Here is a 26,781-nt window from a genome sequence, read left to right on the forward strand (position 1 = left end):
ATTTTGGTTATGGTGTAAATGGTTTTGTTATGACAAAATTTACGGTGTTTTCAAAATGACTAGAGACAGCATAGCGCTATCCACACATATATGCATGTTTTGTCCTTGTGTAAATATGTAAAGACTGAGGTGGCCGTGTGTGTGCGCCAATGTGTGTTTATTTGTTTCAGGGTCCACTGAGAAGGACAGAGAGGAAAGAGAAGGAGAGAGAGAGAGAGAGAGAGAGAGAGAGAGAGAGAGAGAGAGAGAGAGAGAGAAACATGCATCCGGGAATGAGACCAGCCTTTCTCTCTCATCTTCAACCCTACCCATTACCCTACCATGATCACAATGTCAATGTGCAGCACCTCCATGATCAACTCCTCCAGGGGATGATGCAGTTCGGCCCCTTTGATCCCCTGTACCAGCAGCAGCACTTTCCAGTCCAAGAGGAGCCACCCCATCCACTCATTTGCATGACCAGCGATGTCAAACCTAGGCTTCGGTGGACCCCAGAGCTTCACGGTCGCTTTGTCGACGCCGTCGATCATCTTGGTGGACCATTTAGTTAGTAACCCTTTCGATTTGATTTCGTTATCCTTTTTTAGTCAGCCTTAATTCTTTGATTTTTCTTGTGTAGGGTTTTGTCTAAGTTTAATTATTTTTGTCTATATATAATTGTTTGATGCAATTCTTGTTGTATAAATTGTGTGCGCATCTGTGTGTGCGCTTCTTCTTTTTTGTGGTAATTTTTAATCAAATGGGAGGGGAAGGTCGGAGTTTAACTTTCGATCAGGTAAACGAGAGAGAGAGAGAGAGAGAGAGAGAGAGAGAGAGAGAGAGAGATTGATTTTGAAGCCACAATGTCTGGTGTTTGGGTGCATACATGCAAATACATTTATCAAATCTTCATTTTTTTTTAAAAAATTGCAATGTTTTTATTAACTTGGAAATTCCTCCCCTTCTTCTTCTTCTTTTTTTTTTTTCCCTTCTCTTTTCATCATTCCTACTAGAATGGGAGGAAGGATTAGATGTGCATTTGTGTCGCTAATTAGTTAATTTACTCTCATTTAAAGATAGCAACTAATCATAGCAAGATACGCGTTCTCAAAACACATATCAAAATTTGTTAACTAGAAGTAATTCGAACAATTTTGAGTTCACCTCATCATAAAAGGAATTTCCGTGCACATGAAAAAAGAAAGAAATAATTTCCGTGTTTTGCGAAATCTTTAAGCATATTAGGAGTATAATCAATGTTTTTCAACATATTAATTTGATTCAGTTTGCAGTTTCATTTAGTTCGAGATTAAGGTAATTATCATCAAATTTTGTTGTCCTTGATTCTTGATGTTTTTAGCTTTATATATAACTCATATCAAAGTGTCACTTGTTTTCACTCAACTTCATTCTAGGCAAATTGGTGCTTTTCAATAATGGGGTGGAACCATATTTTTTTGGGTGGATAACTTGGGATTCTACTCTCTTTCTTCGTCGCTTTAAATTATTTGTTTTGCATGACACTGTATGTTTCTAGTTTCAAAATCCTGCATGATCATTTTAAGGCGCCAAACTTGAATTTATCAGGTTTAAATCTAGTTCCTTTAGGAGGTTTGGCGCGCAATGATGGATTCAAATTTAGCGTTGTCATGATAGATTTGTCGATATTATGAGCGATTTGTCGTTTTCGATGAATTAATTTGATGCTATATATGTTTTCTGATTGGGTCGTCGTCTAGCTTTCTTTCCAAACTTTTTGCTTTTGTTTTTCGTACACGCGTCTTTTTGGTAATTGGGATACCTTTTAGGGTTAGCTAGCTTGATGTATTTCTCATAATACTAGTAAATATTCAGGAAAATGACGGCCCGTGTTTTGATAATTAATACTCACCAATGACAAGTTAAGAACATTTGTTAATGCTGAAAATATCTTTAGCGGATATTAATTATCAAAACACGTCATTGGCCATTATTTTCCCTAAATATTCCCCTCCAAATAAATCTTTGAAAGTTCTTAGTATATATCTTTTCTTCTACACAAACTCTTCTTAACTTCTTTCTAGTCTCATCATCTAGTTTTTCTATGGATATGATGCATTTATTTGTTGACTAACTGAATGACAGCATAGTACATTGGATGTTGAATAAAAAATTAAATAAGAGATTTAATATTTTCTGGAAATGTTAAAGATGGGAGGAATAGATTGGATTAAGGTAGTGAGAAAGTGAAGCAATTTTCTTCATGTTATTGGTCTCAAATAGTTTTGTTTAGGCCTATTTGAGTCTATATCATTACCTAGCTAGTCTAGAGGGTAAAGAGGAAAGGATGTGGTTTGTGAGTACATATAGTTTACACATTTTGCCAAACTAGATCTGAACAGGGGCGGAGCTACATTGAAGCAATCCCACTCGCTTGCGAATTTACTTTCTAATATTATTGGAATAGAGCTAGCTCTCCATTAGGTTTTATTCCATGCCTTTTGACCTAACAAGTTAGGATTAGGGTTTTCTTTGCATCATTGGATAGGAAGGTTCAACAATTATATATATGTGTTCCCCTTAGTAAGTAATATCACATTTAGAATTTCACAATAAGATAGGCAGAAGCATCATACATGTATACTTTTCAGGTGTTTGCAATGGAACAGCCATTACCACTTTTTCGCTATTTACCACATATACATGTATATCAATATTTTGAGGGTTGTATATATAGGTTTTCAAGCAATTTTGACGGTACATAAGCAACTTAAATAAAACTAAGACTTGTTTTTCTATGCGAAACTCTCTCATGTCACCTAAAATATAATTTTTTTTCGGTGACATGAGAGAGTTACGCATAGAAAAATATAAGAAAGCTATTCAAAAAAAACCTAAAATATAAGAAAGGAAAAGTCATAGTATTAATTTATACTCTTATTATTGATTTGTAATCTCTCTCACTCTCTCCCCATATAATTAAAGTTCTTATTAGGATTTCAAATACTCCAAATTTATTTTGATTAATTTTTAATGAATTCAAGTTATTTGAATTTTACAATTTATTATGAGTGTTGAGGGTTTTTCCATTTACAAATTTCGGCCCCTCCTAAAATGAATTCTTGACTCCGCCCTGGGTACGTGTTTTTGAATATGTTAACCTTGAGGCCTCTCATATTTGTGCATTTTTATTAATTTGCAGAGGCTACACCAAAGGCTATCATGAATGTGATGAAGATGAGAGGACTCACTCTTTACCAGTTGAAGAGTCACTTGCAGGTTTGCTATTGAATTCCTTAATTTGGGTATTTGAATTAGTTTATTTAAACCCTTTTTTTTTCATGGATCTTGAATTTGTGTGGGGATCTATGGATGGAAAAGGAAACGCAAACGATTCTACTTCATCACGTGGCGAAGTTTCTTTTCCATTTACAAATCCCTCCAAAAATTGGAGATCCAAACAATGCCTAACAGCTCCTTTGGATGGAGAGGTTTCATGAGAAAATAAATGTAAGGGTTATGGTTTCTTGTGAAATCCCTCATTTAGATTGAACCTTTTAGTGAGAAAAAGAAAGAAAAGTACAGAAAAGAAATGTTTTGACTGACCCTTGCCCATTCTCATCCACTCGCCAAAAATGGTGAGAAAGAGCTCCCTTTCTTATCTCTCCCTTTCCCACCATCCAAATGAGCGGTAAGAGTTCCAAGATCAGTGAAAGTGTGAAACTGGCTATCTCATAACTATATGCGTTGGTTTTCTATTTGGTTTGTCACAGAAATTCAGGCTTGGTAAGTGTGAAGGGAAGACCTGGAAGCCACCCAAAGATGGTAGGGTTTAGCTTGAACCCCTCCTTTCGCCATTCTTGTTTCCGTTATTTTTGCCTTCTATGGGGGCTTGTCCCGAGCTTTAAAATGTGATTCAAATTGTTTGCTTTGTAAACCTTGATGTGCAACTCATATATAATCAAGTCAATCGGACTTCAGTAACCCAGTAATCAAATATAACATTTTTCTTCGGTCAAGTAAACAAATAAAATCCACAAAATACACCACAAAATATTTAATTGATTCGATCAGTGAGTTACCGATACCTGATTGACTTGATTTTTAGTAGGTTGTTGATCGCGTCAAGGCTAAACATTGAACGGTTTGCATCATATTTTTAAATATATCGAGACAAGGTCCTAATTATTGATGGCCTAGTCCGTATATATAATCTCCTATATATAGCAAGAAAAGTAGAGTCCTATAAATCTTACGTTTTCCATGTGGTCTTTTCTCTTTTGGAAGAAGGCTAAGAAGGCAAGCATTGATTAGTAATAATAGTAAGAGATGCATGTAGGAAGAGATCTAAAATAGTACTCCCTCCGTCCCTATTTAATTGTCCACTACGATTTTGCGTGTATTTTCAACGGCTTATATCTCTCGGCGTATATTATGTTTTATGTTTTTGAAATCAGTGTCTTATAGAAAAAATTGAGATCTATCAAACAAGATCTATATTGCATATTTTTAGCAATATACGTCGAGAGATACAAGTCGTTGAAAATGCACGCAAAACCGTAGTAGACAATTAAATAGGGACGGAGGGAGTAGGTTGAATAGCTAGAGAGAACAAAATACATACATATACTTGCATTTCTACATGTATGAACTCTACCTAGTTGAATTAAGCTCCTTCGTCAGTAGAGTGCTGCTAACGGGTTATACTCACAAGTATGGTGGGCTCCACAACAAAGTGTATCATGGGCCGCCAAATGCAGTTATATATGCGATTGCCATTATGGGCCGCCAAATACGAATGCTAGGGTATCTTACATATATGTATGTGTCTGTGCGTTTTGAAATTGTGGGGGAGAGAGGAGAAAATGCAGACAGGTTGTTTGAGGTTTTAGTTTATGATTGTGTTAACCATCACTTATCTACCTTTATGTGTTCATATATCTAAGCCTAGGTTTTCTTGTTCCAGGCATTCGAAAAAGAGCAAACTCAGCCACAACTCCTCCGGTAGGACTGGGATCTTCATCTGTGCCATCTAATATAAACGAGTAAGATCAAGAAAAAGTTCCCAGACCAAATGCATGCACACATTGTTTTTCATTTTCCATAGCCAAAGTTTCCCACCTCAATTCCATTCCTTTTCGTTTTGGCCAGTTCTTTTCAGCCATTGCAGGTTCCCCAACATTCTTCCGTCGACAGCTTTGACAGCTACATGGCTTCACTTGGATATTTACCTACTTTGTGCTCAGATGGTTTCGCGGAACTCGGCAAAGGAGGGGGAGAGGGGCTGAGAGATTCGGGAGAGGGGCTGAGAGATTCGGACGAGGACCCTGCCTTGGCATATCTGAATTTGGACGCAGGGGAGATGAGTACTCATAGAAATGGAGTGGCTGGTGATGATTCCGGCTGGTTTGCTGGGGAGTTCTCCCTGAAAGGATGAAATCACTCTGCTTTTGCTTGCTTGATCGTAGGGATCCATATCTGGGACTTGAACTTGTTTACCCATCTCACGAGATACAATGGACTCAATTGCCGCCTGTAGAATAAGCTCTGAACTTGCGTCTCAACCTATAAACTTTTAACTGCTATTTTCTTCTCTTTTGTGGTTTCAATGTTTTTAAGGTCACAAGTCTACGCCATTTAGAGGCATCCAGCGACGTTATTACTACGCGTTGACGTCTGGAATTCAATCTCATGGAAATGAACTCTATATATTAGCCCCTGGGAATTGAAGAGCACAACAAGAAAGGAGCAGAAAACACAAACCCCTTTCACTTCGCTAGTTAGTTCTCAGTCCATCATGCTCCTCAATGCAGCCCTCAAAACTCTTTCATCGAGACACGAAACACAAACTCATAGTGGTCGACATCCCCGTCTACGCCTGGAAGCTCTTCGTATGAACAAGTACCTCTCACAAAAGGTGGGTACCATAGTAAGGCTCCGCATGGTACCATATTACTAGAAATTATTTCAATGTTCTAACGCATGGTTCTAAAACTAGGTGCAATCATGCAACAATTCAGGCTAATCCTTACCTGTTGCTCCGGGAAAACGAGAATACAACCCGAAAGAGAGAAACCAGAAGGCCACAACTAATTAACTAGTCTACGCCAGCAGTTTTTTGAGTGGATTGGCATTAGAAAGACACAAACAAAGGCTGCTCAGCTAGAAAATAACATGAAGAACCCATCCACAATTCAACCTACCTTCGTTGTAACGACAAAATCAAACAGAATACAAAGAAAAAAGTTCAATCCATTATCAGTTACAACTAGTTCAAAGCCAAAAGTTTAAGACAGGAGGACATAGTGACAATAACATAGACTGAATCACATCTTCGCTACTATCTAAATCACGTAACCTCGTGAAACACAGGAAATTATAACAATCTCTTGATGTGGCGCAACATGATCGTATGGCATAAGTAGAAAAAGCAAAAAAGTTGGATTCATCACTCTACCTTTAGCACCACGAGACTTCGGCAGGCTAATGAAGATTAGCGCATGTAACTTCCTCAATCAATCTTGACTGAGGAGAACAGGTAGTGGACGAAGTAGAACGACGTGAGGAAGCCAATGGTACCAGTAGACAACATGATTGCAATCGCCATTATCAGTGAATAGCCAAGGTAAAGTGTAGCCGACACGGGCCCGCTCAAACTCTGAAGGTCGAAAACCAGGTAATTGATGGAGTATAGGAAAACATAAAGCGCAACAGAACCGGAGGCATAGAACGCTTTCCACCACCACTGCCAATCCTCAACACAGAGATGCATGTAGGTCAGGACCACAGACACCTCAGCACACACAACAACCAACAATAAAAGGACAACAAGGAGGAATCCAAACACGTAATAGAATCTCCCAAGCCAGATGCTAGAAAGGATGAAGAAGAGCTCAATGAAGAGGGTTCCGAAAGGAAGAGTCCCAGCCCCCAAAACAAGAAGCCACGATGGGTATTTTCGTGCTGGGATCTCTCTTGGGATCTGATTAGTCCGCACTGGGTATTGAATGGGCTCAGGTCTTGTTCCTAAGAGACCTCCCAAAAGGGTGAGTGGTACTGAAACGCAGAACCAGAGCAAAATGAGGATAAAATAGAGGGAAATGGGAATAGCACCGGTACTGTTGCTTCCCCAGAGAATGAAATTTAGAGCTGTGAGAATAACAAAAACAATTCCAGGGAAGAAGCATGCAATTGACCATGAAACCGACCTCCAACCTTCTGAAGTCCCCTTAATTGTTCTCCATAGACGAACACCTACATAACCAGCACCAGTCCCTAGGAAGAGATAAAGGATTATCATACCAGTTAATAACATTCCACGAGAAGCTGGTGACATGAAACCAAAGGCAGCAAAAACAATAGTGACGACAGCCATTCCCGTTATTTGAACACCATCTCCAATCATTACACAGAGTAGCTTGGGGTGATTTGGTTCTCTGAAAACATCCCCCACAACAAGTTTCCAACCAGAAAGCTCTTCATTCATCTGTGCTTGAGCTTCCTTGTCAAGTTCCTCGTACCTTGTCAAATCCCTTCTCACAGTCCGTAAAAATATAACGAAAACAATGCCAGCTAAGAAAAAGATTACCATTAGGGAGTTTAAGATGGAGAACCAGTGAACACGGGCACCCTCCATCCTCAGGTACGCATCCCATCGAGATGGCCATCTAATGTCACTCTTTACAAATTCAACCTCATAGGTGAATGATACCCTCTCTCGCTCCCTTATGATCTGAGATTTGTCGAGTTCCAATGGGCAACTCACAGACTTGACACTGTCGTACATATGAAGTTTTGCTGATTCAGGGTCATATTTGACACTGCAAGGTTCAACCTCAAAACCAACTATCTCGTATCCAGAAGCCTTTTTTTTCTCAGCTTCCGAAATTACACCCATACCCTCTTCCCCAGTACCAAGTATCTCTACACCAGTCCCTTCATACTCATGAAACTTAACTATGAACTTGAGGTGATTGATGATGTAATCATCGTTGCTGTTAGGCGGAGTATATCCAACAGGAAATCCAGTCCATTGAATTTTAACTCCATTTTGATGGGCATACCTCATGGCTGGCAAGTTATCCAAAATCATATTTACTTGATACAGATCACGAGTTCTCTGTTTCAAGAGTTTTACCTCATGCTCACTTAGGGCAGGTGTAGTGCAGATGAATACGGACTCATTAACGTTCATTCGGAAACGATACGGAGAGTTGTCAATCTGGTCTCCCATAAGAAGTTCTCCGAGATTCTCAGCACTTTTCTTTATTCCCCCAAACGGTTCGCAGTAAGGGAGACTGTAATAGCTGAAGGGAAGCTCTGTCTCGATAGAGGTCAGAGAATTCACTTTGGCATAGATTTCTTCACCCTTTGAATACGTGTGCATGTAGCTTCCAGGCAGGTAAAAGCCATTGCAAGCAGTCAAAACAATAACCATATATATGAATGTAACCCAACATTTCCTCTTTGAGATCAATGAATAATCCATTGAATTGGCAAAGGGAAACCTAGCAGATTCACGAAGCTATTCTCAATCTAAGCTGAAGTCTCAGGATTATTCAACATCAATCTGCAAAAGTAAAATATCTGTCAGACTCCAATGCAATTTAAGAAGCATGAGGCTGATCCACCATCCCTCCCCCAAGCCTCATGCGCACACATTACCAACGATGTGCGGTGTTGAACAACATTATAAGGTGGGATTAGGGATTTGACACTGCAGTTAAAATTAACTTCTTAGGTACATATATAGAGAGATGGGATCAACAAGAAACTGACAAATGAAACAAATTATTGATGGTTCTCACCCAATGTTGATTTGAACGCAGATCCTACCATTACCAAAAAAAATGGGAACAGAAACCAGAATGGGATAGGGCTGAGAAATATTATTCTAGGAATCTAACGACCAATTTCATGGGATTAGTTCAGTTGGCCCCCCTCGCACACTTCCATAGGGAAGGTCAGGGGGTCAATCCTTGCCAGAAGGAGAGATTGATTATTTCTTCCGCTGAATGAAGGTTATTTGTTTAGTTGTTTGATCCCTTAATGGGCTATCAGTTCAGCTTAGTATGATTGCGGGCTTATGTCCCATCTCAAGATCCACATACTTGTATTCTTCTACTGCTAGTAATAAAGAAAGAGGACCAATATTTTAAAAAAATTCTGTTGCCAAGCTCCATTCACGTAAGATTTCTAGTTTTTCACATTGGATGGAATCAAATATGCAGTATTTACAAACAAAACTATTCGGTTATTCGAGAAAAATCAACATCAATATACTTTTAATGTCAAATCAGGATTAACTAACTGTCTTCGAAAACCTAATTCTACAGGGTATAAACCTTTCCTCGTGACACGGTTCTCAACCACTACCATAATCCACAGATCTGTCAACATAGAACCTAAAACCAAGCTGAAAACACTGGATATCCAACCGCCGCCACTCCAAATCTAGGGCACAGCATATTTAAAGTCAGATCACGTAACTACCACAGATACGGTAAACGCAAACAACAGCCGATTCAAGCAAACAGACTAACAAAGTCACACTAGTTACCGCGTCGGAAAGAAACGAAAGAAACGATCTCATTTTCAATCGGATGAAAGCGTCATCCGAACGCTATGTTCTTCTAGATCTATACACACGCATACAAGTAAGTCTAGAGAGAGAGAGAGGCGTACCAGTGGCAGATCGAGTCTCAGTCGAGATCGGGGAGTTGTAGGATCGATTTACAGAGAAGTGCAGTTTTTGCTGGGATTGACTTGTATCGATCGATCTATATACTCCACTAAAGTTGTACGTTAGGATAACTCGAGTTAGATTTAGATCTAGAGGGTTTTTTTTTTTTCATTTTTCATTTTTTCTGCCACACGGTATAGATAGCGACGGCTAGCGGGGCGTGTTAGATTAGATCTAGTGGTTAAGGCTCCGTTTCGGAAACTTTTTTAAAAAATAAATACTTATTTTGCTATTTCTCATTAAAAAAATAAGAAGGGTCATTCCACAAAACTCAAATAAAAAATTCCTTTCACGTTTTCAAATTCAAAAATAATGTAAATGAAAAAAAAAATTCAAATTTTTTTGCTCCGTATTAAAGATCTCAATGAGATCTATCAAACAAGATCCATAGTGGTCGGAAAATTATTTGCATAAACACATGATTTTTTAGCTTGAAGTTGTCTTATACAAAAAATAAAACTGTTGCTATGATAATGGGCACCGGCGGAGGGAAATCGTACCGGCGGCCGCGCCGAGCCTTCTCCGGCCACCGGATGGCCGATCCGAGACGTCCAAAAATTCTATAAAAAAAAACCTAGGGGGCGTACGCGGGAATCAACGGCATCCGAAAAGTGTAGGGTGCTTGATCCGAGCACCTTTTTTCCATGTATATATGATCAACCACCCTACACAGAAAAGGGGTGCTCAGATCAAGCATCTTACAAGCCTCGGATGTCGTTGATTCCTTCATTAGCCCCCTCGGGTTTTTTTTTTAGAATTTTTGGACTGCTCGGATCGGTCGTCCGGTGGCCGGAGACGGCCCGGCGCGGCCGTTGGTACGATTTCCCTCCCCGGCGCCTATTGGTACCTATGTAAATTCTGAAAAAATAAGTATCATTTTTTTATTTTTGTGGAACAACCCTTATTATTGGACAAAAAATAAGTTCTTATTTGTTTTCTGGAACGGACTCTAAGTGACCTTGGTGTTGAGTTTCCCCAGGTTTAGATGGTTCGGCCCAACGCTTATACGCATCTCAATTTATACCCTTCCCGATCTAGTCAAAAGTGTGTCATCCTCACAAAGAGTAAGAAATTCACAAGAAAATACTACTTTTTTACATCTGACTTCAAAAATCGAATCATATATAACTTAGAAAATTGATATTCACACTTTTTTTTGCTATCCAAAAAAAAACTTCCGTCAAAATCCAAACTAAATAGGAAACTACAAAGTAATATAAAAACCCGTCAAAAAGAAACATATTATAGTTTAAGAGTATCCACAGTGGACTAATCAAAATTGGATAATCAAAAGTTGTCATATCATCTTTTGATTATCCATTTAAGAAGTTGTTAGGGTTAACAACGTAAATATACACAGTGGCATAATCAACATTGAATAATAAAAAATTATAACATCATATTTTCAACCTGTAAAAATCTAAAATTGTCGCCGTATAAAACAATTTTTTTTAAATAGTTTTCAAACAAATAAAAACAAGTTACTAAAAATAGAAAATAATTTTTTGAAAACTTTTATTTTGAAAAAATACTTGTCCAAAAAAAGATTTAAGAAAACAGCTTTTGAAAAAAAGACAGTTTTTTTTTTAAATAACAGTTTTTGAAGAAGAAAAAAAGACAGTTTTAAAAAAACTATTTTTAATAAAAAATAGTTTTTGAAAAACAGTATAATTGTTTTTGCAAAAAAAAAATTTTTTTAAAAATGTTTTTCTTAGAAACATTGTTGAGAGAGAGAGATGAGGTTTTGGTTATTGGCAAAAAGTTGCTAATTTTGATTATCAAAAGGCCAAAATTTGATGAGTTGCTAAAAGATTGTTAAATTTGGTTATGCCATTATAAGCACTTTTTTGAAAGAACATTGCTAACTTTAGCAACTTTGTAGTTTTGGTTATTCCATTGTGGATGCTCTAAAAAGAAATAGTAATTCAAGTTTTAGCAGCACCTATTGGTTGAGATTCACTTTTGATGTGTGTGACTCAGTCATCAAAATGATTCTCAACTACTAATTGCATTTTTTGGAATAAATTTTCTTTGTATCTAGCATTCCTCTAACGGAAATGACTCCTAAATAAGTGGAGAGCAAACCCACAAACGACAAGGATTTTAACGGTTGGGGCTTGAGTCTATATACTGCTTAAAAGGACTGGGCGTGGGATTTTATAAGGGAAAATGACGGCCCAGGACTTGTTTTGATAATTAATACCCGATAAGGACATGCTGAGAACATTTGTTAATGTTAAAAATGTTCTTGAAAGGTATTAATTATCAAACCCGTCATTATCCGTCATTTTCCCATTTTATAAGGACGGAGAACCGGAGAAAGCTCTTCTTGGCCGGATTGAGATGGGCCAGTAATCAGTAAAAAACTAGGTCTCGTTCCAGAAACCTTCTTAAAAAATAAATAGCTTATTTCACATTTTCAAACTCAAAAATAATGTAAATGAAAAATAAATTTTTAAATTTTTTTACATCGTATAAAAGATCTTGATGAGATTTATCAAATAAGATCCATATTGGTAGGAAAATTATTTACGTAAACATATTATTTTTGAGTTTGAAATTGCCTTCTTAAAAAATAAGTATTTATTTTGAGTTGCGGAACGGAGCTTCGTGCCCACCCGTTGTGGAGGGATCCGACCTCTGGTGTAGGCCTCTTGGGCCCGCAGTCGTTGTGTTGCGTTTTGCGGCGAGGCTCTTGGGCCTGTGTTAGTTGGGCTGGCTCCCACATCGGGAGTTTGGGTTTGTGTGTGTGTGTTTAAAGGGTTCACTCTACCTCTCCCTAGTCAGCAATTGCCTAAGTGAGTTTGATAGGTGAAATTACCCTCTTGCCTTCCCAAAAAAAAAAAAAAACTTAGAGGGAGCTTCTAAATGCAACGCAAAAATGGTTACTGTCAACAAAATCGAGGTATAAAAACTTAAGCTTTATTTGGAATTGAGAGAAAGTGATAGTGAGGGAAATACTAAAATGAAAGGGAAATTGGGGGAAAATGAGAGGGAAATTTTACTATTCACAAAACTTAAATTCTTTTATTTTCTCTTCGATCTAAACAATTGCAGGGAAAAAATTTTACTCCGTAACTTTTCTTTCTTTTCTCTCACCTCTGTTTGGAACTTATTTAAAAAAAAAAAAAGGAAAATTAAACAGAGCCTTACCACAGGCACAAGGGTAAAAAAAAAAAACTTACTGCGGAAGGCATATTGGAAAGCCCTTTGCTTGATTTTGTCGCAGTTATTGTCGTTGCTGGTGTTATGTGTTTTTTCGTGCTATCAAGTTGTAACCGGTGGTTTTATGCTAGGATTTGTCCATCAATTAATCGCAAGTAGGAATGCAAATGAATCGAATTTTATAGTGCTCGAGTTCTGCTCATTTACTAAACGAGTCCCAAAATTCGAGCTCGAGCTCACTTGGCTCACTTGTAAACGAGCAGAGATTGACTGATTTTCCTAATGAGCCTATAAAACGAGCCGAGCTTTTGCAAGCCAAACCGAGCTTTTGAGGGTTTAGCTCGGTTTGTTTAGTAAATGAGACTAAAACTCGAGCTCGAGCTCAGCTCGATTACTAAACGAACCAAGCCAAGCTGAGCTGAGCATGAGAGCAGTTAGGTTCGTTTGCAGCTCTAACAGCAATAGGGCTGTAAATGAACTGAGCCGTTCGTGAACTATTCAAGGCTCGACTCGGTAAAGGCTCGTTCGAGTTCGATTCGTCTACTAAATGAACCGAACCTGAACCTCAATTTTAGGCTCGTTTCATAAATGAGCCGAACATGAACGCAACAGTATTCGGCTCGATTAGGCTCGCGAACCTGAAGTATATGTGTATCATGGGGATTTTATATAGTTATATAGTAAAAATTTTAAAACTTGTACAAGTCTAAACGTTTACAATTACTAAAAATTTACTTATGTATATGTTTTTATCTTTTTATATGTATATGAACATATTTATGTACATAATGAAAATTTTATTTGCAGTTTTAGACCTATATAAGAACATAAAAATATGATATTATTGAATCGTTAAGGCTCACAAACAAGCTCGAGTTCGACCCAAACCTGGGCAAGCTCGGTTCGAGTTTGGCTCGTCATAATTTTCATTGAGTTCGGCTCGAGCTCGAGTTCGCTAAAAAACTTAACGAACGAATCTGAGTATTCTAATATTTGGCTCGATTCGGCTCGTTTACAGCCCTAAACAGCAAGGACAACATTGAGTTAAGTTTTTGAAGATACGGCTTAATTTGAAAGAAAAGAAATGTTCAGGGATGAAGTTGATAATTTTTCAAGGACCAAAGCAATAAACAGTAGCATGTGCATTTTAAAGAAGCTCCCCCAACTTGGGTTTCTCCACATAAAAACCAGTACTAGCAGAAACGTCTGTTTTCTGTTCACTCTCGTCTCCGCATTTCAACGGTCGATTTAAAGCTTCACCTTCACCTTCACCTTCACCTTCACCGGTCAGATTTCTCTCGCTATCAATTTTCCCACCCTCTAAGTTCTTTTGCATTTTTGCGTGTACAATTTGAGTCTAGATTTGCTCTTCTCTTCCCTGTTGAATGCCCTCTATATGTTCGATGAATTGCCTTGAAGACTTACAAATGTACAGATAAGCTGTTCCAATTGTCATTCATAACATTAAAGGATTCCTACGCAAATTTTAATCGCATGTAAAGTGATTGTCAAGTAAAATGATCACGGAGGGAGTTGAGGCTTACCCATTTTCTAGGGAATCTCACTCATTAACCAGATAGTGGTTTTTTTTCATGTTTATAAGCTTATTCAGTCATGTTGGTCCTGTACCGCGTGATACTGGTTTTTAGGTTTTGTTGTTATTCATGACTGAGTTGAGAAACATCTCATATACACGATAGAACTTGTATAATATCTATGCCAAAGAAGTTTCTATTGATGCACAAGATAGTGACTTCTTATATTTACAAGCTTACTCAGCCCTTGTTCCCCTTGGCTTGTTGGGCTGGGCTTTTTTGTTGTTTTGTCCTTATTCAGATTTTTTTCGTGTTTACCCAAATTTGGCCACACTTGTTTATTATTCATCTTAATGAGAGGAATCGGAAAAGAACAAAATTATGACTTCTATTATTTCCGTTTTTTTTTGGGTGAAAGTAATAAATTTGTACTTTTCCGATTCTTCTCATTGAGACGAATCAATAATACACAAAAGTTTGGTGCAAAACTAACAAATGCGGGAAATTTTTGAATAAGGACAAAACAAAAGAAGCCCAAAAAGCACTGAGTCATGTTTGGTACAGTACCATTTGTTCTGGGGTTTTAGGGTTTATATCTTTCTGATGAGTGAGTTGAGAAACATCTCATATACACGATCGTTTCTTACAAAAATTATGCTAAAGAAGTTTTTGTTGATAAGCAAGATAGTGACTTTTTTTTTTTTTTTTTTTAAGCTTATTCAGTCATGTTTGGTCCTGTACCGCGTGTTCTGGGGTTTTAGGGTTTAGTTCTTATTGATGAGCTGAGTTGGGAAACATTTCGTATGCACGTCCATTTGTCTGATGTCTACACTAAAGAAGTTCTCTTTTATGAATTTTATAGGTTAAGGCACCACTAAATCTTGAGATGGTTTTCTCCCAAGGTGTGAAACGTCCTATGGAGATGATTTTTAAGAGGCTGAGTAGCCCGATAGGTTGTAGAAATAGTTATTCTACTTGGGCAAGCAGAGGAAGATCCATTTGTGAAGCTGGAGATTTTAGAACTGTAGTTTCCTCTAACGATGCCTATCCACACCATGGTTTTGGAATGTTTTTGAGGAGATATGCGGTTGAAATTCCTGCTTCAGAACAGATGAGTCTTATAAAGCAGCTGAGGGAAAGAACAAGTGCTCCCATAAAAGATGTGAAGTCTTCTTTGATTGATTGCAATTGGGACATTGGCAAGTCCGACTATTTCTCTTCTTTGTTTTGAATACTGGTTTCTATTTTCCTCTTGCCTTTTGTTTTTCAATATCCAAGCTTTAACAATATAGTGATTCAATGCAGAGGCTGCACAAAAGGACCTGAGGAAAAGAGGGGTGGTTCTGGCATCAAAAAAGTCATCTCGAACTGCAGCTGAGGGTTTGCTTGCATTGGTCCAGAATGAAAGCAAGGTTGCTGTCATCGAACTTAATTGCGAGACAGACTTTGTTGCAAGAAATGAGATATTTCAATACCTGGTTAGTAATACACTTATTGTCTGCATACTATTTAGTGTCCAACTCTAACCATTATCTTGTAACCTGAAGACAGAAACACTTGTCACTTTCAGAATTTTAGAGGGAAATGCAAAAGCTTATAACTCTGCAAATTATGGAAACCTCAACTGACTAACATGTAAGCGTGGTACACTGATATGTGGTATTTCAAATCTTCAAGGCTAAACTGTAGTGACCCCCCAAGGTTTTTAGATAGGCACCTAGACCCTACTCATTTAAATGTGTGGATAAACCTACTTGGAATTTGTGAGCCTCAACTTGCCAAATTTGAGATACGTAACTGACACAGTCCTCATCTAAACTTGTGGTTTTCATAGTGTGACGACTACCGAGCTCCTTTTCCTGCAATTTTAAAATGATGTGTGCTCATGCTTGTTGAATCATCGTTCTTGCAGGCATTATCACTGGCAAAGTTAGCATTGCTGGTTGATAGTTCTTCTCAGCAGGTTTCCGGGGCATTTCCTGTTAGGGCTGAAATTTTGGAGGTAACAATTCTCTCTGGCATCTATGTTTTGGTCTTTATAAGAGCGAAGCTAACTCTCATGTATGCTGATCTTGGCAAAAGCAATTGTTATTCTTTTTTCTATTTTTTGTTGCGACTTTTTAATTTGTGGGAGACTAGCTTCTTTCACTGCTCCAGACTCAGCTCGGGGAACTAAAATTCAGGAAACCCATGTTTTTGCCTACGAAACTTGTTCCGCAACATTTAACTATTGTCAACCTGTCTTTACTTTTCGTACTTATGCAACCCAGTCCTTGCTGATTATCTTCAATATCTCCTAACTATTTGTTGTATGGAGGATGAATAAGCATAGGCTGCATGTCATTGTGTCAAATGTTTTTCCCCTGAACCATGTTGTAAATGTCCAGGCTGGGCGTATCTAATGTCTCGGGTAGAATTTGGAGAACTGGTTCAGCAATTTTAAGCAGCTCCTTAGTTTTGATGTCAATGTTCTTGCATGAGTGGGGTTCAACTTCTTTCTATTTGACCATTGTGATCCATTTTCAGCAGCGTTTCTTGATACTGAGACATGTTAAGGTCATTAAACAATTAATTTGTACTTTTACTTGGTTCAACGAATTCTCAAACGTGTTGCGCCTGTATTGAATATCAATCTTACTTTGGATCCTGAATAGCCTCTTCTGATTCCTTTCACTTTACAGGAGTTGAAAATCAATCTTGACCATCCTAAATTAAGTGGTGAAAAGACAGTTCAAACTGCAATTGCAGAACTGGCTGCAATAATGGGAGAGAATGTCAAACTTAGAAGGGGTTTCGCAATGTCTGCTCCTTCTCAGGGTATCATTTCAACATATCTCCATACAAGCCCTCAACCAGGTATTGTATTTCTGAAATCTGCAGTTTCCATGGCTTGAAGATTGTTTTATTTGCTTAAAGTATGTTTGTATGCATGTCTTTTGTGTCTGCATAAGATCGCATTTTGCATGCACTGTTATTAGTGAATCCTGATGTTCTTTCTAACCTAGCAGTTTGCACATCGGAGAGGATTTCATTGAAAGATGGATTTCAAATTTGCTTTCCGAATGCAGGTTTGGGACGTATTGCTGGAATTTTATCTTTTGAGGTAGAGGATAAGAATGCTTCACTGGATTCTCTCCAGCGTGTTGGTTCAGAACTGGCAATGCATGTAGTCGCTGCCAAGCCTTTGTTTTTAACTAGGGATCATGTGTCATCTGATGCATTGGAGAATGAGCGTGAGATTCTCAAGTCTCAGGTACTTTGTGGTAGTATTATATTTTGATAGAGTTTTGTTTGAGCCTCCATCACAAATTGAGTTCTGTTCTTTGGTTTCCAGAATGTCATTCACCTGAAGGAAGAAGTATCGATTTAGCTAATGAAATGAATTTCCTCATGGATACTTTGGTCTAATGCAAAAAAAAAAAAAAAAAAACCCATTGAGAAAACTGGAGAGTGAAATTCCCATAAAGGGGTACAAAAGACTCTAGGTCTGTGTCTTGATAGTCTATTCTTTGAAATGATAAAACTACCTAATGAGGACTCTAGATGCCAATTTATAGCCCCTCTAACACTAAGGACACAAAATGACATAGATACCCTAAATATTACTGTATCATTGTCATTTTCATTGCTTTTCGCCCATTAGAATCAGTACTACAATTATTTCCACACACTTATGAGATGTATGATCATATCATAGAGAATTCTTCTAGCAACTGGGTTGTTCAATCCATTAGGTTTTATTTTTAGAGAGATTGCTTAACAAAAAATCCATTGTCTTGTATCTCCAAAGAGTTTAGTTTGAGATTTAAGTGTCAGAAATAATGTTTACATAGTTGATTGTTGAGTAATCCATTCATGCCAACACATGGAAACGTTGAGATTGCTGGTACATTCTTGGTTTAAGAGAAAGCCTTCTAAAAGTGTTTTGATTGTAGTATAAATCAGCTTGGGATCGTTAAGTAAGTAATGTTGTCTGGGTATAGTTCTTCTCCAGTTATTATTGATTTACTGCAGTAGTACTTCATCTCTTTCATACAAAGAAATTTAGGGTAATGTTAGAGACAGACTCAATCGGTTCTCGTGGCTAACTTTAGTTTTGGTTGGTTTCATAATTTGCATGTGGTTTTTTTTTTTGGTTAGGCTGAAAGTACAGGGAAGCCTCAGATGGCCATAGAGAAAATGGTTGAAGGTCGTTTACGAAAATACTATGAAGAAGTAGTTCTTATGGAGCAAAAGTTTGTTGTGAACGATAGCTTAAATGTGAAGGTAAGAATTTCTCCATCTTGGTGGATGGAAATCTCTTTGGAGTTGTGACAACATTTGACTAGATTGTTTTATCATGTTAAGACTGAGAATACCACGCCTTCCGATCATTTCATTTTCTTTTCGACTACCTTTTCTTTTTCCACACTGACTGCCTACTCCCACCAGCTCGTGGGGGCTGGTTATCTTATGTATGCTTTGCTACCTAGTTTATTTGATGTATCAAAAATGTGAAGGTGTTTTCTAGTACCATTCTTATTCCTTTTGGGGGGAAGCAACCACCGCTGGTGGTATTGACACTGCAAAATTTGAACTCAATACTACCTAGTTTTGTTCTCTTAATTCCTTCTTGCTACTTTGAAGCTGTTGTCTGTTGGAACTATTTTCGCCTGGTTCCACTTGATGTTGCTGCATGCATGACAGCATGAGTTGGGTTGTTTTATCAATAATTCGTGGAGATCTAGTTATTTAAAGGTCTTCTTATGTTGGCTTTTTTGTCAAATTCCAACAGACTCTACTCGATAATTTATCCAAGGAAGTGGGTTCACCCGTTAAGATTGGGAGCTTTTGCAGAATGGAAGTTGGTGAAGGTATTCAGAGGTAAACACAAAAAACTAATTAAAGCTCTTTCCTTATCTTCCTCTATTAGAAGTTTGACTAATGTTGCTTCAAATAGTGGCCAACTTAATGAATTCCTGGACACTTTTGTTGCTTTACTTAGCTGTTAATGTGTTAGATCTTGTCATATATATTCTTTTATTTATTTCCCTCATTGGGACTTAAGACTCGATTTGGTTTGGGTTTGGTTTGGTTTGATTTATTTCCCTCATTATTGTTTCCCTCATTATTGTTTCATCCTCTTTGAGAGGAGTCGTATGCGGCATGAAGATTAATCTTTTTATTTGAATCTACAATCCTGCTACATATTGTTATGTAGTGATACTATAGCATATATGTCAAAGAGACATGAACAAACCATGTCTAAATGACCAATAATCCCTCGGCAACATCTCCTGTATGTTTGATGGTTTTGGTAGTACATTTTTCTTTGAATCATGAATCAGTTAAAACCTTGAAATTGTTACCACCCTTCTGATACATTTGGCTACTGATACAAGTGTCCTTTGCTGTCTCCACTCTGCACTATGATATCTGTTGAACCAATACGATATGAAATGACTTAGAAGATTGACAAAGCCTTGTATTAAGTGGGATCTATTCAGGCTCCTCATGTATACCATGAGTTGGCCTCCCAAGGACCCCAAAACACAAAAGTAAATTACAAAAGAGGTTTCGTCCTATTTAGTGGAAATTTTGCACATTTTAACTCTGGTTATTGGCGAACAAGCATTTCTCATGGAATGAAATGGTGGGCATCATAGAGCCCATCAAAAAGACTGGCAAATGCCACAGGTAACCTGCTCCACAGTAAGGAAAATCTTCTTTTACCCTTGCAAATCCCCCAATTACTGGTGTACTACATTACTTGACCTTGTCTACTGTCTACATTACAATCACTGTTCCATTGTATGGCTCATTGGTCATCAAGCTGGTGTTCTTGTCTTGTGTTTATTTGCCAAGGTCATCGAATCTGTGCAGCTGATGTATTCCCATGCTTGAGGCACTTCGTTCACAATCATGCGAAAGTTGGTCAGGGAACTAGAGATGCTAATCATTACAGAGATATGAACGTTAGATAGAAATAACTTATGGTAGCTGTCTTTAGGACGTGTCCTGCAGCAAATGCCTGTTACATGAAGTCTTCCTTTTTTTCCTTCCACCTTCTCCATTTTCTCTCTTTTTTGGGCTTCTACCTACAAACAGTATGAGAGCCTTTTACTCGTAGATCTTCAAGGCACCTAGCACATATTTTCTTGCATTTCAATGTGTAAATACTAGGAAATATCAAACATTTCTAATTTCTAATCCGAATGTTGTTTGTTTATTTGGTTCCCTATATTTTAGAACCAAACCAGTTCACTGTTGGTAATATTTTCCACTCGGTTGCATCCTAGAAGTGAAGAGGAAAAACTTATATGATGCCTAGGTGAGGCCAAGTGCTAGAGCTTATTTAGTGGCCTCTACCATCTTTGGCGCTTAAAATTCCTAAAGATTTGGTGATGTCCGCTATATCTTCAGTACTAACACGACCTGTATTTGCAGGCTTGAAGCATCAAATGAACGTGAACCCGTGGCTCAATCGGCCTAATTTGGGTGATTGTACCAACATCCAGGAAAATGTCCCTATTTATAGTTCGATGTGTTATTTCAGGATTTCAGTATCTTCTTTGCTCCATATTGTTATCGTCTCTAGGAAAGATGTAGTGTGTGAATCTGGCATATGATGCAAAATTTATCGAGGGTTTACAGAAATAATGCGATTTTGATGTCATGTTACTGCTTTCGATAATTTTTATGGTTTACTCTGGTTATTTTAGACCATTCTACTGAATAGAGATCATATAATCATGGAAACCATTGTTGAAGCTCACACCAAATAGAAATGTCAACACTAGAAGGGTCTCAAACCCAGAATACTTCATTTGTTTTACAGGTTACACATAGATACACCAAATAAAGTCTGCACATGATTTCGCAAAAGAGGGAGTGAGAAAGAGAGAGATTATGGGTTCTCTCAATGGAACTTGAGGCTAGTCAAGACATTGTTGTTCACGGGATCCGCCAAATGATCCAGTAAATTCTGGAAGGGTCCAACCCCGGTCACCAGCCCTTGTATGAAGTAACCCAATATAGCCAACATGGCCAACCTCCCATTCTTGACCTCTTTCAACTTCAATTCCTTCAAAGATTTCTCGTCCTTCCCGAACCCTAGTGGGTTGAAGAGGGGTCCACCAGGGTAAGCTGGGTTATCCGACCCGCCCAAGTACTTCTCCAACCCCAAAAAGTACTGTTTCCCCATGGACCCGGGATTGTACCAGTCTTGGAATCGCCTGTGCTCTGCAAAGCCCATCAGTGCCATTTCCAGCACAAATAGTGTGTAAGGGTCTGCCCAGTAGTCGTATGTTCCGGCTGGTGGAATCACACCAGTTTTGAACCAAGGGAGGGCGGTTTCCGGTGGGATGAGGCCGAGCTTCCCAAAGATTTCCGGTGCAATTGCACCGACCGCCCCTAGCATAGCATACCGGCCGTTGATGACCTCTCCGTAGGCTAACCATTTGGGCTCGATGAAGCCTCCTGTGCCTTCTGGGTCGGAGAGCCCAAGCGGGTCGAATCCGTAGTCACCGGGTAAGCTACCAAGCAAAAGATAGTGAGATTTGGAGAACGATTACCAGCAAAATCTTGATAAAGACAACTCATTGTAATGATGCTTCATGCTTATTGGATTTATATGCAAATATAATACCAACAATAATATGGGAGTGGTATTTTTTAGATTGTGAACTATAATAGCATTTGATATAATGATTATATGAGAAAATATAGAGTTTATAGCATTAGCATACCCTTCTCAAGAATTTCATAGGAACAATAGAGATTGATTTTACCTGCCATCCAAATAAGAAAGGCTCTGCTTAGAAGCAAACCACAGCTGTCTATCTCCTTGCTGAAAAACACAGCAAATATACACACATATTCAATCACACTATGAACTCACTCATAGCTTGAATCACTATGAAGAGAGAGAGAGAGAGAGAGAGAGAGAGAGAGAGAGAGAGAGAGAGAGAGAGAGAGAGAGACCCACCTTAACAGGGGGAGTAGCTGCTGACCTAACAACAAAGGAGACCCTCCTAGTAGAAGATAGGGCTGGCCTTCCTCCTAGAATCTGTCTAGTAGCCTCCACGGAGGAGGCAATAGAAGATGAAACCAGAGCTTGAGTAACCATTTTTGTTGTGCTAGTGTTTTGATTGCCCAACTCTGAAGGAGAATGGCTCTTATTCTTGACCAAACAAGCAGCAAAATGGTAGAAAATAAGGGCCACTAGCTTGTTTGTGGGTCTGGTGAGAGAGCATTGGAGTTGTGGTGGTTATGTGATTGCCTGATTTGCAGATCAGGTGAGGGTCTTGTTGTCCAATGAGGAGTGTACAAGTGGCATAATCACTGGGATAAGAGATATTATTTGCCTTGTTGGAAATTGATCTTATATTTCTGGATTTGACACCTGGAGAAATTCAGATTGCCTCTCATTTCCTCAAGATTTTTTTGGCACTGATTTTTACTCATGTGACAAGTTCACTACAATGAATCACTGCCAATAACATCCAATTTAACTTGAAGGGCATCTCAGATAAAAAGACAATAGCATATACATATAGTTGTTAAATGAATCAAGTTATTCCCGATCTAATTCTAATATAGCTTGATTCATGTTCAGCCCGCAAAACATTTAAACCTCTCCAAGAAGAAAAGCTAAAATCAATCGGGAAGTTTATTGATTTTCGATACAAACCAAAGGCAGGTCGATACGCTTGCACTTAATGAATGCATGAAGAAACCTTGTGCTCAATGTTAGTGTTACCCAAATAAATGGGCAATTGCTTCCTCTGATCGGTTTCCTTTAGTTATTTTGATTTGGGTAATCTGTAGAAAATGAAGCAATTTGAAAGGAACATATTCTTCAGTTAGCAATAATCTCCATTTTTGTCTTCCAAACTCGTTGTCAACCCTTAAAACTCACGAACTACTACGTCATTCCATGCAAATGCTCTTAATTTGTTCAGCCATTCCAAGTCATTCCATGCAAATGCTCTTTAATTTGTTCCACCATTCCAACTATGACAGTACCAAAGATATGTTTGGATCTTGAATTCATTAAGGAATATATGCAGAGAGAAGAAAATTTACTGGATTTTGCACCATAAATCCGACATCCAAACACATTTTCTTGGAGTGCACAAGCCTCCAAGTGATAACAAGGAAAAATCCCCTGATTACAAGTCTACAAGAGACTTGACAAGCAGGGCTGGTTTTTTTTTTTTTTTTTTTTTTGGAACAGCAAAGAAAAAATGGGGTTGTAATATCAACTTCAAAGGGGAAAAAAATTTGATCAAACCACCACCAATTACCACAATATCATCCAATGTTTGTTTTTCACAATATCATTCAGTGTTATTTTTCCACGCGCTCAAAACATACCCATCTCTGATACAATCAAGCAAGCAAAAGGCTTAATCATAATCTTAGAGGCTTAGTCCAACATCCACAAAGAACTATTAAGTTACAAGCTTCCCAATATCCAGCTACGTAGACATAATCAGCATTGAAATCATGGCTGGTCCCCTTGTCTCTTTTTCAGCGTGCTTCATACTGAACAACTGCAGCAAAACATCAGTTAGTGTTGAAAGCACTGCTTAAGAAATTAGGCCAACTGAAACGAATACAGTAGCGTGCCAGGGACTTCGTGTTCGATACGCTTGGCAAATACGTAGAAAACTAAGTGATAAGACGGGAAAAAAAAATCACATGCTAATGAGTCAACAATTTCAGACAACTCACAAAGATCGCATCCAGATTTAGGGGACGAGATAAATAACAAGACAATAAGATCAAAAGCAAGAACAAGAATTGCATGCATCCTTTTTACTTACTATAGCTAGCTACAAATAAGCTGGAGCAGTAATGAACAAAATCTCCAAGACTAAGTTACCAGTACACAGACAAAATAAACAAAACGGGGTAGGGAGGAAAAGCTTACTTCGGCGGGTTCTCTTTTTGTGCAAGAACAAAATCTCGAAGACTAAGTTACCAGTACAAGACAAAATAAACAAAATGAGGTAGGGAGGAAAAGCTTACTTCTGCGGGTTCTCTTCTTGTACAAGATACGGTAACCACACTCTCGGCATTGAATGACATCACCAGGCTTCAGAGTTTGCTCCTGCCCGCAATCTACAACATAAATTAACTTGATCATCATCAAGTACCAACCCTTGGAGTTGTATTTTATCAGTAGTAAAAGGCAAACATGTATCAGACACACCCACTTAAAACATAAATTATATATTGTATGTTGCTAGGCTGCTAGCCCAAAGTCCACAATGACACTGGAAATCAATCATCTAAACATACGTGCGCATCACACCGTGTATGTAGTTGTACTGTTGTAGTACAAAATGTTTACTGTATTGCATTTCTCTTGTGTTCACATGGATCCACCATATCTTCCATTGTTGGATTTTGGGTATCCAATCCTTAGATGCTCACCCGCACCCACTATGAGTGTATTTTCTTTTGTTAGATATTAGGTATCCAATACGTAGATATACAACCGCACCCAGTATCTGCACGCCAGTCCTTGTAAATCATGACATAGAGTTGAGCCCGGATAAGGATAAGTAACCAATTACCCACTTTCTTATTCCCCTACTTCGTATTCGTGGCACTAAGGTCTAAGACATCAAAACGATGTGTACTCTACTGCAGAACCCACCTCTAAAACAGGATTGAAAGGAGTGGTAGAGCACCTGACGGTATCCACTTCCCTATTGCTCACAGGAGTCATATCCATGAACGGGAAAGGGGTAGGTACATGCAGAGAGGAGGAAGAGGTTATCTAGCGGCTAGACAGGGGAGATATAGAGGTGTCGGAGGCACAAGGAGGCGGAGGAAGGAAAGGCGGTGGCAGGGGAGTTCGCAAGCAACAATATATAAAATTAAACTGAGGCTGCGCACATACACACAATATAGTTCTTCTTCAGACCTCGCGAGTAACAATATATACTTGTAAAAATATTTTTTCAATTACCAATATGAAAATACACGTGATTCGGGCCCTACACAAATCCTGCGTCCGCCAAGTACAGGTAAAAGTTTATGCAAAACTTGTTCTATATCTTTTTGAGTTGTTCATTCAGCCGAACAGTCCAATCTTATAAAAGAGCACAATTTGGCGATAGTTTGTCCTCATGGACGCTCGCGTCAAGCTCCATAAACGTATACTTGCGAGTAGAATATACCGATTATACTATAACTAATTCACACGAGGAAGAAGGGTTTTTGCTTGATTCAAGCTACAAGGGGTCAAACATATACACGCATATACATATGGACATATCAATATGTACGATTGGATGTATGTATATACCTCCACAGATATAGCTAACTGGCTCCGGTTGAGGATCCATTGATGATGAAGCCCAAGGATCTGCGACGGATACAGACCTTCAATCAGAGAGAGAGAGAGAGAGAGAGAGAGCCAATGCACCGCTTAAGGATTTGGAGAGAGAGAGAGAGGCAAGTCGTTAGGGTTTTAAAGGAAACTTCGCGGTGCGACTGCAGTGTGTTGTGTTGACCACGTGATAGACTTGTGGCTTGATCACGTGACAGTCTTGTGCAGTAGAGTAGGAGTATTTTTTTCCCCTCTTTGAAAATGTGAAATCAGCCGAACTACCTCCCCTAAACGAACCAAACAACTCGCGCTCGGCATAAGTTCAATTCAATTTTTGGCTGCCAAGCTCAATCACATCTTTTTGTTTGTTTATTATGAATTCAATCCAAGCGTATATGAATGTTCGTCTCAATAGACTCCTGAACAAAGGGATCATTTTATTAATATTACAAATATAGGGATAAATTAATAAATATCCCAAAATATGAGATCTAATCGGCATTTCATAATATATTTTCACCAGTTTTACAGTACTATTATGCTCTCTCTGTTCGGATTTAATAGTCTTTTTTGGAGTTCGTGCCACTTTTCAATCGATTATATCTTGTAATTTATGTTTTATGTAATTTTGAAAACATTATCGTAGAACTGATTGAGATCTATCAAACAAGATCCATATTGGATATAAAATTCATTACTAATTTAAAGACTAAACTCATTTTTTATACGGTTAGAATTGAACTAGGGACTATTAAATCCGAACGGAGGAGTATCTAGATAAGAAACCTCCTGTGTGAGATATAAAAATTTGAAACTTAATGAGCTTAAGTTTAAGCTCAAGCTTGAAAGCATGAGATTGATTTGCATATTTCACGAACACAAAACTTAAAATGTGAGCCAAGCTTGAACAATTAGTCTCAAAAAATTCTCAAGCTCGAGTGAAACTTGAATACATGTAATAAGGAGTCGAGCAAGCCTGAGCAATACCGTCTTGTTTGACTTGATTAACACTCCTATTCATCAACTCCCCGCCGGGAGAACCCATTTTACTCCGC

General features: G+C 38.3%; 5 protein-coding genes across 6 annotated transcripts; 2 read left to right on the top strand and 3 right to left on the bottom strand.

Annotated features, from left to right (window-relative positions):
* Positions 1-207: 207 nt before the first annotated feature.
* Positions 208-6,886, top strand: LOC131323464 (uncharacterized). The gene is made up of 5 exons (XM_058355271.1): positions 208-546; positions 3,161-3,237; positions 3,732-3,783; positions 4,925-5,003; positions 5,110-6,886. Exons 1-5 carry the CDS (start codon positions 261-263, stop codon positions 5,393-5,395), a joined length of 780 nt encoding a protein of 259 aa, XP_058211254.1. The 5' UTR covers positions 208-260; the 3' UTR covers positions 5,396-6,886.
* On the bottom strand, positions 6,188-8,446 carry LOC131323463 (transmembrane 9 superfamily member 12). The gene has a single exon (XM_058355270.1). The coding sequence runs from the start codon at positions 8,444-8,446 to the stop codon at positions 6,470-6,472; it is 1,977 nt and encodes a 658-aa protein (XP_058211253.1). The 3' UTR covers positions 6,188-6,469.
* Positions 8,447-14,025: 5,579 nt separating this feature from the next.
* On the top strand, positions 14,026-21,798 carry LOC131323466 (elongation factor Ts, mitochondrial). Of its 2 annotated transcripts, none has more exons than XM_058355273.1 (9): positions 14,026-14,132; positions 15,262-15,599; positions 15,706-15,878; positions 16,313-16,402; positions 17,082-17,256; positions 17,469-17,653; positions 18,541-18,666; positions 19,175-19,263; positions 20,827-21,798. In XM_058355273.1, exons 2-9 carry the CDS (start codon positions 15,287-15,289, stop codon positions 20,870-20,872), a joined length of 1,197 nt encoding a protein of 398 aa, XP_058211256.1. In that variant the 5' UTR covers positions 14,026-14,132; positions 15,262-15,286; the 3' UTR covers positions 20,873-21,798. The 2 variants fall into 2 exon arrangements, with proteins under 2 accessions (XP_058211256.1, XP_058211255.1); XM_058355272.1 differs by having other exon boundaries at positions 14,046-14,151; positions 15,263-15,599.
* LOC131323467 (chlorophyll a-b binding protein 8, chloroplastic) lies at positions 21,145-22,647 on the bottom strand. The gene is made up of 3 exons (XM_058355274.1): positions 22,367-22,647; positions 22,170-22,228; positions 21,145-21,914 (listed from the first exon to the last, which is right to left on the bottom strand). Exons 1-3 carry the CDS (start codon positions 22,505-22,507, stop codon positions 21,299-21,301), a joined length of 816 nt encoding a protein of 271 aa, XP_058211257.1. The 5' UTR covers positions 22,508-22,647; the 3' UTR covers positions 21,145-21,298.
* A 1,016-nt stretch (positions 22,648-23,663) lies between these two features.
* LOC131323468 (DNA-directed RNA polymerases II, IV and V subunit 12) lies at positions 23,664-25,926 on the bottom strand. The gene is made up of 3 exons (XM_058355276.1): positions 25,703-25,926; positions 24,415-24,507; positions 23,664-23,936 (listed from the first exon to the last, which is right to left on the bottom strand). Exons 1-3 carry the CDS (start codon positions 25,740-25,742, stop codon positions 23,914-23,916), a joined length of 156 nt encoding a protein of 51 aa, XP_058211259.1. The 5' UTR covers positions 25,743-25,926; the 3' UTR covers positions 23,664-23,913.
* Between the last annotated feature and the right edge of the window lie 855 nt (positions 25,927-26,781).

This window comes from Rhododendron vialii, chromosome 4a (genome assembly GCF_030253575.1).
Source record: "Rhododendron vialii isolate Sample 1 chromosome 4a, ASM3025357v1".
NCBI classification, from domain to species: Eukaryota; Viridiplantae; Streptophyta; class Magnoliopsida; order Ericales; family Ericaceae; genus Rhododendron; species Rhododendron vialii.

What these genes read in the sequence shown, in the direction of transcription:
- LOC131323463 (XM_058355270.1), bottom strand. Translation starts at nt 8,446, where the DNA reads ATGGATTATTCATTGATCTCAAAGAGGAAATGTTGGGTTACATTCATA.
- LOC131323464 (XM_058355271.1), top strand. Translation starts at nt 261, where the DNA reads ATGCATCCGGGAATGAGACCAGCCTTTCTCTCTCATCTTCAACCCTAC. An exon ending in CTGGAAGCCACCCAAAGATG is followed by an intron (nt 3,784 to 4,924) that starts GTAGGGTTTAGC and finishes TTCTTGTTCCAG; the next exon opens with GCATTCGAAAAAGAGCAAAC. An exon ending in GTGCCATCTAATATAAACGA is followed by an intron (nt 5,004 to 5,109) that starts GTAAGATCAAGA and finishes CGTTTTGGCCAG; the next exon opens with TTCTTTTCAGCCATTGCAGG.
- LOC131323467 (XM_058355274.1), bottom strand. Translation starts at nt 22,507, where the DNA reads ATGGTTACTCAAGCTCTGGTTTCATCTTCTATTGCCTCCTCCGTGGAG. An exon ending in CAGCTACTCCCCCTGTTAAG is followed by an intron (nt 22,229 to 22,366) that starts GTGGGTCTCTCT and finishes TGTGTTTTTCAG; the next exon opens with CAAGGAGATAGACAGCTGTG. An exon ending in CTTTCTTATTTGGATGGCAG is followed by an intron (nt 21,915 to 22,169) that starts GTAAAATCAATC and finishes TTTGCTTGGTAG; the next exon opens with CTTACCCGGTGACTACGGAT.
- LOC131323466 (XM_058355273.1), top strand. Translation starts at nt 15,287, where the DNA reads ATGGTTTTCTCCCAAGGTGTGAAACGTCCTATGGAGATGATTTTTAAG. An exon ending in TGATTGCAATTGGGACATTG is followed by an intron (nt 15,600 to 15,705) that starts GCAAGTCCGACT and finishes GATTCAATGCAG; the next exon opens with AGGCTGCACAAAAGGACCTG. An exon ending in ATGAGATATTTCAATACCTG is followed by an intron (nt 15,879 to 16,312) that starts GTTAGTAATACA and finishes TCGTTCTTGCAG; the next exon opens with GCATTATCACTGGCAAAGTT.
- LOC131323468 (XM_058355276.1), bottom strand. Translation starts at nt 25,742, where the DNA reads ATGGATCCTCAACCGGAGCCAGTTAGCTATATCTGTGGAG. An exon ending in AGTTAGCTATATCTGTGGAG is followed by an intron (nt 24,508 to 25,702) that starts GTATATACATAC and finishes TTTATGTTGTAG; the next exon opens with ATTGCGGGCAGGAGCAAACT. An exon ending in CAAGAAGAGAACCCGCAGAA is followed by an intron (nt 23,937 to 24,414) that starts GTAAGCTTTTCC and finishes GTTTTGCTGCAG; the next exon opens with TTGTTCAGTATGAAGCACGC.